This window comes from Clytia hemisphaerica, unplaced genomic scaffold (genome assembly GCF_902728285.1).
Source record: "Clytia hemisphaerica strain Z4C2 unplaced genomic scaffold, Clytia hemisphaerica genome assembly, whole genome shotgun sequence".
NCBI lineage: Eukaryota > Metazoa > Cnidaria > Hydrozoa > Leptothecata > Clytiidae > Clytia > Clytia hemisphaerica.
Genome location: NW_027104203.1, coordinates 397,794 through 414,942, shown reverse-complemented (window position 1 = coordinate 414,942; position 17,149 = coordinate 397,794). Strand labels below are relative to the sequence as shown.

The following is a 17,149-nucleotide window of genomic DNA, read 5'->3' as shown; positions in this document are numbered from 1 at the left end:
AAACACGTTACAAAGCAAAAGAGATCGAAAAGGCTCCATTCCACTATTTATTGCGTGCCGAATTGCTTCGTTTTCTTGCTCTGAAACGTCCAAGCCAATATGAACACTCTCGATCCGTAACGAAAACCATACGGGAGCGATACGAGATCGTCTGATCATGGTCTTTATCACTATATACCTTGCAAAAATTGAACGGAGAAAACCGTCACTTTTCTTCGCCCACTTCTCCGGTTTTCCCCGATAGTATATACATATACTATGTATATACTATATTTATGGGTTGCATTATCAAAACGAAATTCCGAATCAAGTGGAAATTTCAAAAATACTACTTACGTTTAGCAATGCAGTAATTAAGGGTGTAACGCCCTCGTCACTCACTCCGTTGATATCAACGCCCGCCTTTAAGAAAAGTTCAGCGATTTTATTGAGATGTTCATCATTTCTTTGTCAATGGTTTGAATATTCTATAAAAGACATTGGTGTAGATCGATGATCGCGCTAGGTAATGGAACTGAAATACATAAGGAAAAACACAATAAAATGATGATCGATTTGAGTTTGATATAATATGAAGAGAATCGTAGCATGGTCATTGATTTCAGTGCCCCCGAAGGAGTTATATACGATACTCCTGGATGGAAAATTGAAAATTTTGCCGTCATTCTAAATGAGGCACAAATCTTCAGGTTTCATTTTTCTTTGCTTGAGAATGTTGAAGATTCATCTCTACCCGTTAAAGGCTTTAACTCAATCATGGAGCAATAGCTACGATGTGCAAGGTTGTGATTTCAAGGCCGAGAATATCAAAGAATAAAAAAAAGTACTCGAGGCCTAAGTTTATTCTAACAAAAAAGAGGAAGTTTAAGTAGAAAATTTGAGACAAGAGTTTCTACCACTTCCTTCCCGTCAACTTTTCCGAGGTTTTGCAGCTAGCAAACATTGAATGATGTTTCAACGTTCAGCTTGTACGTTATCTAGAAACGTAATGTACGTTAGATGAACATTGAAACAGCATTGAGTTTTATCCCTCACTTACTAAGTAAGTAAGTCTGCGATCGCAGTCGGAGGCGACCCGGAGGCGACCCGAAGGCTCCTTTTTCGATAGCTATCTTCCCGAAGGTAGGGGTAGGCGCCACTCTTTCTCCCTGGATTACTCCACTTACCCTTGATCATTTTCTTAATTGCTGAGTATCAAGCAGAGAGACATCAAGTACCATTTTGGAAATCTTTGGTATTACCCGGCTGGGGGTTGAGCCCACAACCTTGCGCACCGTAGCAGGATGCTTTACCACTGCACTACGGTCCGTCACTTACCAGATTAGAACTTGAGCCATCTGTCAACTGAGGATTGGCATGATATTTCTCTAGCAGATGTTTGACAAGTGTGTATTGTTCTTTACACAGCGTTCCAGTTAAATGTTTCATCAGGATTGTCAAGCCGTTCTCGTCAACAAAATTCACATCAACACCAGCGTCTAACAATAAATCACCGATTTCAATGTAATGTTTCATTAACGCAACTGCTAAAGGTGTTGTCTAAATGAAAATATAAAAGGAGTAAAAAAAAATATATTGTTGTTTTTGAGATACAGTTGCCCCTCTCTAATTCGATTTTCGAGGGAAATTTGGTTTCGATCGAATAAGCTCCCTTATTTTTAACGAATAAGGGAGCGTCGTTTATGAGAGTTTCTTGCTGACGGGGACTTTAAATTTCATCGAATAAAGGAGCCTATCGAATAGTAGAACGTCGAATTAGAGAGCGTCAGCTGTATTAAAAAGCATGGCAGGTTTCGTTTTTCGAAAGAATAATAGAGACATTTTCATAAAATTCATCATGTTTCTTGATGAATATTAAATCAACTAATCGGGTTAATAAATCTCAATAACCAACTTTTACCTATTGAATATCTGCTTACTATACTATAAACAACTCAAGACTAGACTTTGAGCGGAGTCCATTATTTAATTCCGATTAAATTAAAAGTTATGCATTACCTTCCAATTATTTGGTATGTTTGCATCGGCACCACCCTCTAACAATAACTTGACACAATGATACCATCCGTAAGCGGCCGCATAATGTATCGGCGTGTTGTCAGAGCTATCTCGCGCATCCGGGTTAACGCCGATACGTAAGAGGTAAGCCACGATTTGACTGTGTCCGTTCATACATGCATACATAAGGGCTGTCTTATTTCGGCGCACTTTAGAGATAAGGAAATCAATTAAAGTTCGCTAAATGTTTTTCAGTAGAGAATAGGATGATGTTTTCTACGGAAAGACCCCGGTTTTTGCCAATAGTGGCAAATTTTATACAACGTTTGTCTAGTTTTTAAATTTGTCATTACTGGCTAAAACCGGGGTATTTCCGTAGAAAACATTACGTCATGAATCTATTTAGTAAGTTAATAATATTTTATAAGTTTTGAAAAATCAAAGTTAACAAGAATATTGGGCTCTTCCGGAAAATGTCCGTACATGGGGCTGGAGGACATAGTGTCTGGGAGGGGGGTTAGTGGAAAATCTACAAAATTTGCCCTGTCCGGGGGTAAACTTGTCTGTTTGAGGGTAATTGTTGACCATGGGTTAACAAATGCAAGTCCAGGGGGTTAGACCTGCTGTCTGGGGGGGGGGGGTAAATTTCCAAAAAAATGTTATCCAACACCCCCCACCATATTCAAATCTTTTCTGGAAAAGCCCATTTATAGGTTTTGGAAAATCAAAATTCTTTTAAATTTGGTAAACCAGTATATTGTAAAAAAAGGTTTCCCACACAACATTATTGCATTTCAAATTAAAAAGAACATATATGATCAAAGGATTTAGACAAATTCTATTTTCAGGAAGAAAAATTTATATACTTTTCAGGTCAGGTTTAGCACCATTTTCATGGAGGAATTTGACTGTTTCGTAATGTCCTTTTGCTGCAGCCAAACCAAGTGGTGTCATATTCTCTTGAACAGCACTTGATTTGATATTGACATCAGCATTATTTTCCAGCAATACCTTAATGCAGTCCTAAGAGAAGATAAAAAGTAAAAAAGATAGGAAAATTTATGATCTTGGCAATAATATTGTTGCATTGGACTGAATGTTCCGTACAGTTCAAAGATACTTTAACGGGATAAAATTTCGCAGGGACTTAATTTCGCGGCTGGCACTATTGGGTGGCAATATTTTCACGATTTTGTGACTTTTACTGTCAAATAATGCATGTTGGTTGTTGAAATACGCATTATTTGCGCTTCTTTGATGCAAGTAGCCATTGAAAAAGTAAGTATTTGATATTATTTTGAGTTTTGTTTAGAAATATTTCGCAGATGATACCCTTCCAAATTTCCATTGGGATATAATTTCGTAGATTTTCGCGGATGACACCCATTTCCGCGAAATTCGCGAAATTTAATCCCCGCGAAAGTTTATCCCATTAAAGTAGCTGAGTGACCTGGCCGTGGAACCCGGGAAAGCAATTGAAATTTGTATTTCCAAGTAAAGAAATCGACTCTATCGACTCTTTCCAACTCTGGAATTGTCTAATTCGAAGTCAACCCGAGATTTCTGTAAAGCCCGAAGGGCTAGAAGGAGTGCTTCAAGCTTTGCCAAGCAAAAATAAGTGAATATCGCAAATAAAATGTTTTTTGATAAGCCGCGAAGCTTCTGATTGGAAATTCTATTGTAATATCGCGTAACCTCGGTAGTAACTTCCTACCGAACCACGGCACAATTTTTAGTAAAAGCACGCCATCTAGCCGTTCGAGTTTTACAGGTCTGTGTGTCAACAAGCAAAGTAAATAAAACATCGGACGAGGTTGTTAATAACTTGCTACATACGTTAAATCCACGTTTAGCTGCATGATGAAGAGCAGTGAATGTTTTTGTCTTTAGCGTTGATGTTGATCTTAGGTTTCATTGGTGTGTTTGCTTCGTCAGTTTTATCTACAACAAACAAAGGTAACTTATTTCTTAAGAACAAACACTGTGCGAATGTGAAAATTTATCGTTCAAAAAATGAAGACGTTACAAAAGCAAAACAGTCCAATCGGTTTCACTCCACTATCTTCATCTGAACAGAACTGCTCCGAAACGTTCCAAAATCAGTATGAACACTCTCGATCCGTAACAAAAATCATACCGGAGCTATACGAAACCGTAACGTCTGAACATGGTCTGTATGTACCTTTTTCACTAGTAGTTTCATCTTCTTCATCCTCACCATCATCACTATCTTCATTCTGAGCCACTTTGCAAACTCATCAGAACTGCAATGTTTTCCACACGGTTGCATTTGACAGCAATGATGAGTGGTGTCAATTTTTGCCCGTTCGGGATGGTCACGTCAGCTCCCCTGAAGGACGTAAAGGGAAGAACAGAAGATTTTAAGAGATAAAATTTTAGTCATTTTCAGGCACTTTTAAAAGCAAGACAATCGCACGTTTAGATTCTTATGGGAAATACATGGAATGACCCCTACAACCAAAATCTTCCTGAATAAGGCTGGGGGCTGGATTTTTTTTTTAATTTCCAAAGGGACCTAACTTTTATACAGTAAGGTCTGGGGGCTGGGGAACTATATTTTATATCTTGCTTTTATCTACATAACTATCAATCATTATTCTTTTTAATTATAAAAATACAATGTATAGCAATGTGCCCTCCCGGTTATTACCATAATGGCTTTATGGCAACTCCTGAACTTGTAAAATAAAAATAAAAATATACAATTATTTCATTTCTTGACATTATACAGAAAAACAAGTCAAGTCACAGGGGGTACCAATCACAGGGGGTAACTAAAATTCTGGGGGGGGGGGTACCTATTTTCTTATGGGGTACCTAAACCCCTGGTTCATGCCATGTTTATATCAAAGCCAGAGAATTATGGATTATTATATCATACCACCTGCTACCGTCTATCAAACCTAGACCTTTAAGGAATGGGGACCATCAAAGCCACTAGAGGACTATGGATTACATATCATACGACCTGCTACCGTTAAAAAAATTAGAAGCTATCAAACCTAGACCTTTAAGGAATGGGGACCATCAAAGCCACTAGAGAAATATGAATTACATATCATACGACCTGCTACCGTTAAAAAAAGCTATCAAACCTAGACTACCTTAAAGGAATTGATTTTTTGACGAGAACTACTAATGATGTTAATAAGACTTAAAAACGTCGAGTTTCATTTTAAAAGATTTGAAACTTTAAAACTTTCTGATTTTTATTAACACGGCAAAAAAATAATCCATAGCAAACCTTGAAATGAGGAGTTTCAATGGTTCAGGGCCTGAACAAGCAGCAGCATAATGAATAGGTCTGTTCGCCGCGTTGTCTGACATATTGATGTCATCATGAACATTCAACACTTCTTGAAGGTATTTGGCGTTAGGATTGATACAAGCGCAAAACATCGGTGCAATCTGCTCGTAATTAAATACGAAAATATGAATAATTTCAATATTTTAAATCTTTAATGTAATATTTACTTTAAAAGAAGCGCTAAAAGCGAAAGTCATGAACCAAGTGAACAATTCAATAAAAAAAGCCTGGATATAACCAAAAAGTGATCATATACGCTTGTATTCTGAACGACACACCGTGATGATCAAACAAAGTTAATTTTTTGTAGAAAACATCCCCAACAACTGCTTATTTTTTTCCTAAAATAGCCACCGACGTTAATATACCCTGCACCAAGTTATTCAATCTCAGCCAAGCAAAATCTTTGATCGGAGTTAAATTGGTACCCTATTGGCAGCACTAATCAATAGCGGTGTAAACGCATCGAGAGCGCTAGATTTACTTTTCCTCGAATACTTATGACGATGTAGCCCGTTAGATGTTAATTTCAACACTGCACAATGGCTTCTTCGCGGGAAACACTTTTAAAAAATCCGATCAAAGATGGCGGATATAGCTTGGTCTATAAAGGGTATATAAAGGTCAGTGGGAAAAACCAGACAAAATATCCAATGGTTGATAAATCATAGAAAAAGTACTTACAGAAAAAGAGACATGGGTTTTCTTGGTAACCGACGCAGCCTTGAAAGATGGCAGTTTCTCTTTTGTGAAATTCAACAAATTATCATGAAGGAAATTGAAACCGTATCCATCCTTCTTGATTGCAATTTTGACAATTTCACCAGCCATCTCTCGATTACCAGTTTGAACAGCTTCATAAAAATGGTCAATCAATAAGCTAGGTTCCTGGAAAAGAAACTGATATAATCAATTACAGGGTCTTTCAGAAAAAACCGCACCCCTAGAATTTTTGAAGTTTCTTTTTTTCTGTTTACTTTTTTTCAAACTTCTGATTCTTGATAAATGTTTACGGTATAACTTTCAAATTTCACACATAGGCTTTAAATTTACTAAGAAAAAATGTTCACAGTGATACGATGAATAGAAAAAAAGTTACACTAAAAAATATAAGGGTGTGGTTTCTTTTTAATCACCCTGTATTAGCGAGGCAATTTAAAAGAGGCATGAAATTCTATGAAAAACACATGTCTAAACGTAGGCTGCTGACATTCAGCAACGATTTTCTACTTTTCCGTGGAGGTCTGCGTCTGCGACTCAAATACTCCATAAGGGATTAATTGTAATAAGTCATACCCTGTCAAAAGCCTTCAAATGTTTCTTCACGAAATCAATAGAGATGTTCTTCTTGATACAAAAGGAAACAGCGTAAAGATGATCGGTATTTCTTTGAACTTCATCCGCCAGAAAAGCGTTGTTTCCTTCTCGGTTACCACGACTGACAGTAACTTCACGCACTGCATGTCCAAACATTTTATAATCACTCCTGAAAACAAAAAAAAGTTTGCTTTATCATAAAGAAAATATTACACTAAGTAGAAACCATTGCAATGGTAACAAGTCTTGTTCTTATTAATTCATATGCACCATTGCAATGTCTTCTAACATTACATCAAGGACCAAACAGCTGATTGGTTATAAGTGACGTAAAATCAGTCAATTCATGATATGCACTATTGCAATGTCTTCCACGGACCCAACAGCTAATTGGTTGAAAGTGACGTATTGACAGATTTTACGTCACTTACAACCAATCAGCTGTTGGGTCCGTGGAAGACATTACAATGGTGCATATCATGGATACGTCACTTTTAACAAATCAGCTGTTGGGTCCGTGGAAGACATTGCAATACCTTATTGGAACTAATTTTCGCAGGTTTTAATTTTAGCGTTTTTCGCGGTTTGTCGTCAAAATCGCGAAAATTTGATCCCGCGAAATATTTTGAGAGTTGAAAACCGCGAAAATTAATTCCCGCGAAATACAATTTTTTTCCAATTTTATCGAAAAATTTGAAAAATCCCTAGGAAAATGAAAGAAATTTGTCCAAAAAAGGGCAAAACCGCGAAAATTAAAACCCGCGAAGATTCCATAATGGAAAAAACCGCGAAAATTAAAACCCGCGAAATGCAATTTTTCGGATATTTTTTTTCGACCGCGAAAATTAATTCCCGCGAAAATTAGTTCCAATAAGTGCATATCATAAATTTCAAATTTTTAAAAGCATGATTTTGGAGCAATCGTTTTGCTTGACCCAATCACCACGCTCAAAATCTTATTTAATTTTCATCCTAAATCTGGATGAAACACTAAAACTTGGGCAGACTCTCTTACGAAGCCATGGACTTTAGCTTAAGATCGCATATCAGAATTTTTTCAGAATTGACACCCAACGTTGTTTCATGGACGTTATGAACCCCATGGACGTTAGATATTGCTCAAAAGCTTTTGTGAGCAGATTGAAACGCCTTTTAGTAGCTTATGAGGAAAAGTAACTTTCAATTCAATTCATGATATGCACCACTGCAATGTCTTCTGCCATTACATCACGGACCCAACAGCTGATTGGTTGTAAGTGACGTAAAATCGGTCAATACGTCACTTTGAACCAATCAGCTATTGGGTGGAATGGAAGACATTGCAATGGTGCATATCATGAATAAGACATTTTCAATCAAAAGGTCGGCTCTCAAAGCAAGTCTAACGATAAATTAGGATCCTAATCGCTACATCAAACGTAAGTTAGAGCTTTGAGAAGAAAGAAAAGTGAACTTAGAATAAATAAACCCTCATGGTGAAGTGTTATTTCTGAATGTCGAAAAATATGCATTATATCCAATATATTTTAAAAATCCTTACTTTCCAGTATCTTTTCTGCTCAAGTCGACAGTTTTTGGTTTGGCAGTAACTTCACCTCTATCTTTTAACATCAGTTTGCAATAGTCCAAGTTCTCTTGAAGCAAGGCATACTTGTAAGCTGAACGTGATATTTGAGGGCTACGTTGCTGGAATAAAGTATAACAATTCTTTCCATCCGTGTGCAAAGCTTCCAATAAAGCATCATCGTTTGGTAATAACAGCTTAATAGCCTGTCGCTCGATGGACAGAGGAACCGTGCTGTCCTTGGAGTATGTTGGGTCTTCCTCCAATAAATTGATGTCAGGATTTGGAATAAGCTTGTTACCCCGCTTTGCAGACTTTTTCTTTGGAGAGGCTGACTTTGTAGAGCCCTTTGGTGCTTTTGGTGTTTTCTTTGAAGTTGATTTCTTTCTTGATTTCTTTTTGGTTGGAGTTTCTGAAAATTTAAAGTAAATATTATTCAAATGACAATATTAAGCACGAAAACTCATTTTGCAAATTAGAAGTGATTACTATATGTCATGACCAGAAAAGGGGTTCCTTTTTTATACCGGGCAATACAATACTCTAAAAGTAAAATGGCTTAAAAAACTGAGAGAGCCTTTTAATCATTACTCCCTCTATTCATGATATGTACCATCGCCATTACATCACGGACCCAATAGCTGATTTGTTGTACTAATGACGTAAAATCAGTCAATACGTCACTTTCAACCAATCAGCTGTTGGGTCACGTAGAAGACATTGCAATGGTGCATCATGAATTCTGCATTCTTAAAATAGCTTAACAATTATTGCGTTCCACTTAAAACTAAACCTAACCTAACAAAATGGAGACCTCTTCAGACAGTTTTATGAAGAAAAAAACAAGTAAAAATTATAATTACTTCAAGAGTGCTTATTCAAGATAGTCTTATGCCAGCCCAATAGAACAAGATGCAGATCTCATACAGGCTGCTTTTTAAGAAAAGATCAGTTCAAATTCTCAGAAAAAATACCTTCATTTTCCCCAGCACTTTCATGATCTCCAGCAGCACCATCGACATCGTCATCATCACCACCAGAAAAATGTTCTCCTTCGTTTGTCAACGTTTCTTTCAACAAACTTTTGGTGTTTTTCAACGTTTTGGGTGTGATGTAATACAGCCCTGGTTCGTCTGTCACTTCTTTGACACCAACATGAGAAATGATCGACGCTTTGTAAATAGTGTCATCGTATGAAACCTAACATAAAATTTTGACAACAACTTTAGATTTAGAAACAGCAGAAGTACTGATGATGACTGGCTTCTCCTCTGCCACAGGTTCTGCATTGAGCCGTCTAGGAGCCGTCAACCTACGGGGTTTGATTTCCAGGAGAAGTTTAATAGATATTTACTGAACAAAGATTATTAAATGTTTATATACAAAATAAGCTCTATAACTTCAAAACTAAAATGGCCCACGAAAGTACAATAAATCAACCTTGCTTTTTAAAGTACGACTCATTTAATTGAAAACATTCTGGAAATGGAAGGACCTCTCTTTCCTCCAATGCAACTCTTCCAAATAACACATAAACTATCATACAACATTATATAGACATTTCGACTTTGTATTGAAATAATATAACTACAGTACGTCAGCAAAGATTTACCTTGTATCTATTTGTACCAACTTGATCAAACCATGCTATGTTGATTTCTTCATTAGTAGATTCAGGTACATCATCCAGAATGCGACATAAATAAAAATCTTTCCCTGGTGCACGAACCGTCACGCAATCTTCTGCAAAATATTCAAACTCTTCGTACTCTTCTTTGACCTCAACTTCTTTTCCTGAAAATTTGAAATTCGATAAACACTTTTCAAAAGTATCATTTTTTCAATAGTTTTACTTTTAAAGATTTACCCAAACTTGAAATAAAACATTGCATATTTAAGAGCCCTAAAAAATTTATTAGATTATGTAAATTAGATTCATTCAAACTTAGAACAAAAAATATCAACCATAAAAAAATCAGTTGTGTTAACTACCTTTATACACGAATATAAGTAGACATGTAATTAATTAACACGAATTAAGAAATTCCATGTTAATTAAAACCCTTTTAATTAAAACCAGCTGTGGTGTCCTTGAAAAAGCAAATAAAATTTGTGTTAATTTTTTGCGTATTAATTTCGAGGTCGTTGATTATGTGTCTACTTGTTTTCGTGTAATAAAGTATTAAACTTCCTTATTATTTTATACCTCTTCTCTTCATAGATGCCAGTCGACTAGACAAACGAAAGAGAGTTGATTGCTGTTGTTTTTCGCCCTCTGCATCATCCATTTCAGTGTCTGTGTCTGCATATGCATCGTCATCATCCACAGGTTTCTTAGTTTGTTCAATTTGAACTGCAACTTTTGAGTTGGATGAACCTTCCTCACTTTTTGACAATTTTCTTTTAGGCATGGTGATAAATGATGCACCTGGATCTCAAACCTGAAAAAAAATACATACATCCATGAATCAAACTATCGAATGGGTAGGGGTGTCTAAGGACATAGCATGTCATAGATACAAAAAACTAATGTTTCCCAAGCTCCTTTTTTTATGAAAGAGGAGAAAGCTGAAATTATAAGGCCTGCAGATTTGTGGTATTTTCCTTGATTCCAAAATTGAGGTGGATAAAACATCAAAGGATGAAAAGATTGATCGTAGTGAATAGTACTAACATTGTTCTTAGAATTTTTTTCTGGAGATCTTGCTTGATTTATATCTTTAAATAGGTGACTTAAGGCTGAAGAGATGTCATTATTTAAGAACTTATGGATAAGTTTAGTGCATAATTCTAGTTTAAAGATTTTATCAGTGTTGAAAGGGTTAAATTTACTGCCCTCAGAGGGACATACATGATCTATATTTAGCACATTTTAAGATTGATTCATTTATCACATTTAAGCTATTAGTATTTGTAACCCCCAAGCAATTTGGAGTACATTAAAAATGAGACCGGTCTTGGTGAGGTCGTGCTCCTGCCGCTTTCGGACTGGTTAATTGTGCACTAAAAGCTGAAAATGGCTGAGAAGACCACACGATACAGTATGGTCCGTGCGGACAAAATGCGAAATAAAGCAGACGATGGTGCGGTCCCACCGTTTGTTTATTTTCTTTCGGTTGCCGTAAGAATTTCAGTCTCTAGTTCAAACAAGAAAAACAACAACAAATAAATGTCTGCACCATGACCACACTGGATACCACACTTATTCTAATGGTACTCTTTAGTGACCAATCAAGTGTGTTTGAAAGGAATTTTTAGGAAAGATTTTTGGATAATTTCTGGTCAATAAAAATGTATCATTTTACCGCATGGTAATCATTTCATCGACCTGTCCACACCAAGACCGGTCTCATTTTTTATGTACTCCAAATCGTTTGGGGGGTCACATTTAGGAGAGCCCCGTAAAGGTAATGCGATAAGTTAGATGGGAATTAACTAGGCTAAAGTATAATGATATAATATTCTTTCTTGGAAGAAACCATACGGTATTATACAGTCATAGACAGTCAAGAGAATCCCTCAATTGCAGTATAATTCAATTGTCAATATAATTCCGGACCTCCAAAGTAATTTGATTTGAGTTAATGCAACGGGGTATTAAAAAATACATGATTTCTCTTTCGCACCGAGTAAGCTTTTAAATCAAAATATGAAAAAAATCCGTAGTGCAACACATGCCAATGTCTGGAACGAAAAAGACCAAACTAGTGACAAAACGATGGAGCGTTTGACGTCACTCGCGCAACAAGTTACACATTCGTTAATTTGTTAATCTCATCAAGTGATAGGTGGTTAGGCGACGGCCGTTCTCTAATTCTCCAATCGGCGTCTGGTCATTTTGAATGAAAACAAAAAAGTTAAAAAGGGCGCGCTATCAGTTAGTCACACTAGGAAATCAAGCTTTCAGAAAAAACAACATCAGTCATCTACAGGATGTATTTGCAACAACAAGGATAAGAGTTACCTGAATCAAGTTTGCAAGACAATTAATTAAAATTTGAAAATTTGAAACGTGCAGCAATATAACGTGCAGCAGCCAAAATCAATCAACCAACCAAAATTTGTCAATTCCCAAGACAGTGCTTCGATTTTTAAGGCCTTGTTTATACGCTAAAGTAAAAGCAATTCTGCACATGTAAATGGGTTAGTGTTTGAGGTCTGGCAAAATTTCCGGGAAATAGCCTATCCGGCAGTGCGCGGATCTAGGCGGGTTCCGTCTCCCCCGTAGATCTTTTTCTTGGGAAGTTGATCTTCTTATTTTAATTCTCAAGGTTGGCTTGACTGAAATTTTTTCATCTATGGCTCAAAGTTTAGGCAATTTCTCATAGTTTTTGAGAATGTTTATTTCATTAAAAAGCGCCGGGTTATTTTTTCATGAATCCCTTTAGCAGTCAGGAAAAATTGCCTTATTAGGAGACACCTCCTGATTAGGAGACGTCTCCTGATTAGGAGACATGTAGGTCGCTTGATTAGGAGACCCGTCTCCTTATAAGGAGACATAAAACTTTGATCTCAATTTTAAGGGCTTTAGGCTTTTCCGCGCATTTTGAAACTAGTTTTAATGGAAAGAGCAGCCTCGAATTGGTAAAGTTTTAAAAGAATTATCAAAATTTCTCGGTGCAATCGATCACAATCCTAATGTAAAGCACTACAAGGAAGCCCCTCTTGATTTTTTTCATGTCCGCCATTTTTCTTTTTGAGACGTATTTGTTCAGAAGACAGATTCTTACTTCTGATTGGTTCTTATGGATTATTAGAATTGTGATTGATTCCACAGGTGGATTTTTCTGAAAATCACCATATGGAATCAATTTTTTGTGCTCTTTCCAATGGGAGCAACCAAATTATGTGCAGGTTCTTCGTTCACAAGATAATTACACCCGTCTCCTAATTAGGAGACGTGAACCTCCTGATTAGGAGTTTGCAGCATCAATCTTTTATATGCATTTCGGCAGGACACTAGTGTGACTAACTGGCTATCAGTGAAAGGTTATCGTGACATGTTATGACAGAAAGTATGATTGATAAACTTGGTGGAGTTATCAAAACAAATTTGTTGTCAAAGAGATTTAAAAGTAAGTGAAAATACAGATCAACAGTCCCATCATGTTTCAACCAATACTGCCTGTGAGTGAACCCTTGTTGACAGACCTCACACACTGACCCATTTACATGTGCGGAATTATTTTTACTTTAGCGTATAAACAAGGCCTTAAAAATCGAAGCGCTGTCTCTGGAATTGAATGACAAAATTTTGGTTGGTTGATATTCTGGCTGCTGCACGTTCGCAATCTGTCATTTTGTCTCATTTTAAGTTTTCAAGTTTTAATTGATTGTCTTGGGATCTTGAACTTGATTCAGGTAACTCTCATCCTTTAGATGACTGATGTTGTTTTTTCTGAAAGCTTGATTTCCTAGTGTGACTAACTGCCAGGCAGACACACATAATTAACTTACCATAAAACCTCTTTTACAAACTCAAAAAACTTTCAAATCTACTCTAAACTACATCAAAACATTAGTCACATTTATAAAGGCTCCTTTCCAGTAGCCATTTTGTTTAGAATGAACCTGTGTTTCATTTTAATTTGTTTATCTTTTTTTGCAATGTCCGCTTTTTCAATGAATTATGCACGTGCATAGAAAAATGTGAAAAATCCCGCAGAAATTCTGATCAGTGACTTGGCACATAGGCCAATTAGATGCACTTGCGTATGCAGGGACAAATATCCCTGCAGGCGAGTTAGTTGGACCAGTAAACCAGAGACAAGATTATCTAAAAAACTAGACGGTGAAATAGTTTAAGGTCTGGGATATCCTAACCTGATAACAGATGTTCATAATTTTCTTACCCGCACGGTAAACCTCTAAAGGCGCTTGAAAATTATACATCTGAGGAAAATAGTCCTCCCACGGAAAATTCTACAACAAGAATCTTGTTGTGTGCCGGAAAAATAAAAACTGATACGGCGCCCTATTCATAAACACAATCGCGCAACTTTGTTGTCATTCCCAGTCCTTTTAGACGAACGCGGTCCTTACGATTTCCAGATTGCATATTCGTCAGATTGTTTGTTTTCACACATCCCTTTAGAGCTTCAGCGTGGTGTGCAGAAAACATTCACAATCTGATCTCAGGTTAGGATATCCAGACTATGTTTGTAAGTGCACTTTATAGTTTTGATTTGACCATTGAAGAATCATATTCTGGTTTTCATGTTATTAGATACTGTTTTAGAGCTTTAGACCTAGCCTAATATGCGGTTTGTGTAATTTCAACGATCCAACGATTCACGATGCGCGATGCACGATCCATGCATATATTATGTTAATTATTCTAATTATGCATTTACAGTTCCCATATTTTAATTTCCTCTTTTGTATTCCTGGGAAATCAATGTAAAGTATGCGTGTATATATTTTAACCTCGACAATCAAATCAAATCAAAACATAAACTTTTTTGCCCATGCTTTGAATTGAATATCTTGTAACCTTTTTGCTTTCTTTCTTTAAAAAAACGTTTCTCCGATTAAACCAACCAAATGCATTGGATTGAGACAGGTAATGTTGTGGTAAAGTAGGGAAGACGTTTTTAATGAAGAGAGCGCGTGTACAAACTCACCTTTTTTGAGAAAGATCAAATGAATTGACTTGATCATCAAACAAAGAAAAATATCGAATAAATAAAAACACCAGTTGCAATTCAGTTGGTGAAAGGCTTTTATAAGAACACACCAAAAGTAATATAGCCAATGATTCCTTATTTACCTTATTCACTGTTCTTAAAAAAATAATAAACGTACAAAAATGAGTTTGTGTTTTGATAAATTTTTCGCGCCAAAACTTTTCTATGACGTCAAGGCTTTTTCTTTCATTTTAAAAAGGAGTGAGGTATGCGGCAAACATTTTCTTTCTCTCGCTATCAATTTTTGGCTTTTCTACACAGAAGAAATAAGTTATTTTAATCATTCTGATTATGATAAATTATTTCCCTTTCTTTTTTAATTTTTTTTTCGTTATTGTTATATGATGTTTGTAGCTAGCATTATCAAAACTTATTCGTGCATAATTAGAATAATTAACATAAATTGACATAAATCACGCATGGATCGTGCATCGTGCATCGTGAATCGTTGGATCGCGCATCGTAAATTACACAAACCGCCTAATATGCCTGTGTTTTGCTTTATTCTAGTGTGAAGTCTTTTCAAGTGTTCTTTATTCCTACTTTTAACTTGTTTGTTTATCAATGATGACAGTATAGATAGATTGTCACCTTCGCTTAAAGCCAGACGGTGTCAATCGAACAACTTTGAACAAAAATCGCAATCGAACCAATCGAATGTAATCAAACGCGATCGAATAATTGCGATTCGGTTGTCGAACGTAATCGAATCTCAATCGAACAGCCGATTCCTGGGTAATATTCGATTGTGTTCGATTGCGTTCGAGTAACGTTAGATTGGTTCGATTAATAGTTGACTATGTTCCATTGGTTCGATTACGATTATGTTCGATGAGTTTGATTGCGATTAAATTAAATTGGATCACTCTGTTAGAGCTTTTTAGCATGGGCGGCCCAGCGCTTATTAAGTATTGTACGAAAGCGAATAAAATCAGGACCCTGCCGCCGCACCGGACTGTCTGGTGTATTGGTCCGTTGGCAAAAAGTATCCTTTCCCTACACCGGACGCAATAAGTCCTGTGTCAGTCTGGTGTTGCATACAGGGAATTTTGGACGCCGGACATTTATGAAACAAAAAATTCCAGTGTTTCGATTGTCCGGTGGAAAAAAATATCCTTCTCCGACACCGGCCATCCGACTTCCTTAAGTCCGGTGGTAAAAAAAATCCTCATTTTACACTGGACTTTTGTGTGTCCGGTGTTTGTTCGACAATCGAATTGCAATTATTCGATTGTGTTCAATTCAATTATTGCGTTCAATTGATTTGGCGTTCGATTCGTTCGATTGATACTGTCTGGTCACTGGTAAAGGTCTATTCAATCGATTTGAAATTACACAAGGTTGTTTAAAAAAAGGCTTGCAACTAGAAGACTGGCAGTGTACAAGAGAAGAGTAAAAACAAAATAGGATGAATAGCTAAGGGGAGCCGTCCATATTCATTTGACAACGCAAAACGTCAAATTGACGTTATGAGGGGGTGGGGGGGTTTTCAAAAGTTAGGTTTGACGTTATAAGAAATCAAAGGTATACCTTTTTGTGAAAATCGCAGATATTTGTAACCACCAACCACACTATACTTTATAAGCTTTCGAAAACATATTTGTGTATGAAGTACATGAAAATTTGCTGCTCGCATAATCCCATTGGTTCGCGCTATGATATCATTACATCACATTTTTATTGTTTGCGCGATCGAGTGAACCACATCGCACAAGTGGGCAAAGAAGGTGGTACGCCTGCCTAAAGCACGGCACGGACCTAGCTCCAAGTGCAGCTTTTAATTTCTTTTTAAATAAAGGTCATTAGTGAAAAGAACACATACACGCACGGGTACAACCAAGTCGAACTTTGCGACAGAACGGGAAAACTTTGACGAAAAATGGCTACAACTTTTGGTATACATCAGTACATCGCTTGACGTTATCTGTGGGGGGTGGGGGGGTTCAGAGGATAACGTCAATTTGACGTTTTGCGTTGTCAAATGAATATGGACGGGTCCCCTAACCTTGTGTTTGTGTTGCTCTTGTAGTTCGCTTCCTTCCTCATCTGTACCTAATTCTTTCAACGCTAAACTAGAATGTTTGTATTCGATATGAGGGATTGCTTTTATAGAAACCTGAAACTTTGCAGCAACCACCCACAATCTTTCCTTTTTTTCATTCATTGGCTGGACACTGGCTCAACAATAATTTGAAAAAAATCTGAATCGTGTGTTTGTTTTGATTTTGCAAAAGAATGCCCCATTATGAAAATCAA

The 17,149-nt window shown here is 36.7% G+C and overlaps 2 protein-coding genes across 2 annotated transcripts; both read right to left on the bottom strand.

Annotated features, from left to right (window-relative positions):
- Window positions 1-439: 439 nt before the first annotated feature.
- LOC136815291 (ankyrin repeat domain-containing protein 7-like) lies at window positions 440-3,893 on the bottom strand. The gene is made up of 5 exons (XM_067071731.1): window positions 3,835-3,893; window positions 2,865-3,021; window positions 1,999-2,207; window positions 1,318-1,539; window positions 440-514 (listed from the first exon to the last, which is right to left on the bottom strand). The coding sequence occupies exons 2-5, from the start codon at window positions 2,950-2,952 to the stop codon at window positions 440-442; spliced, it is 594 nt and encodes a 197-aa protein (XP_066927832.1). The 5' UTR covers window positions 2,953-3,021; window positions 3,835-3,893.
- A 337-nt stretch (window positions 3,894-4,230) lies between these two features.
- On the bottom strand, window positions 4,231-17,111 carry LOC136815289 (poly [ADP-ribose] polymerase tankyrase-like). Its single transcript, XM_067071729.1, has 9 exons — window positions 16,899-17,111; window positions 10,414-10,648; window positions 9,820-10,001; window positions 9,182-9,407; window positions 8,184-8,619; window positions 6,623-6,812; window positions 6,011-6,214; window positions 5,264-5,427; window positions 4,231-4,348 (listed from the first exon to the last, which is right to left on the bottom strand). Exons 2-9 carry the CDS (start codon window positions 10,616-10,618, stop codon window positions 4,231-4,233), a joined length of 1,725 nt encoding a protein of 574 aa, XP_066927830.1. The 5' UTR covers window positions 10,619-10,648; window positions 16,899-17,111.
- Between the last annotated feature and the right edge of the window lie 38 nt (window positions 17,112-17,149).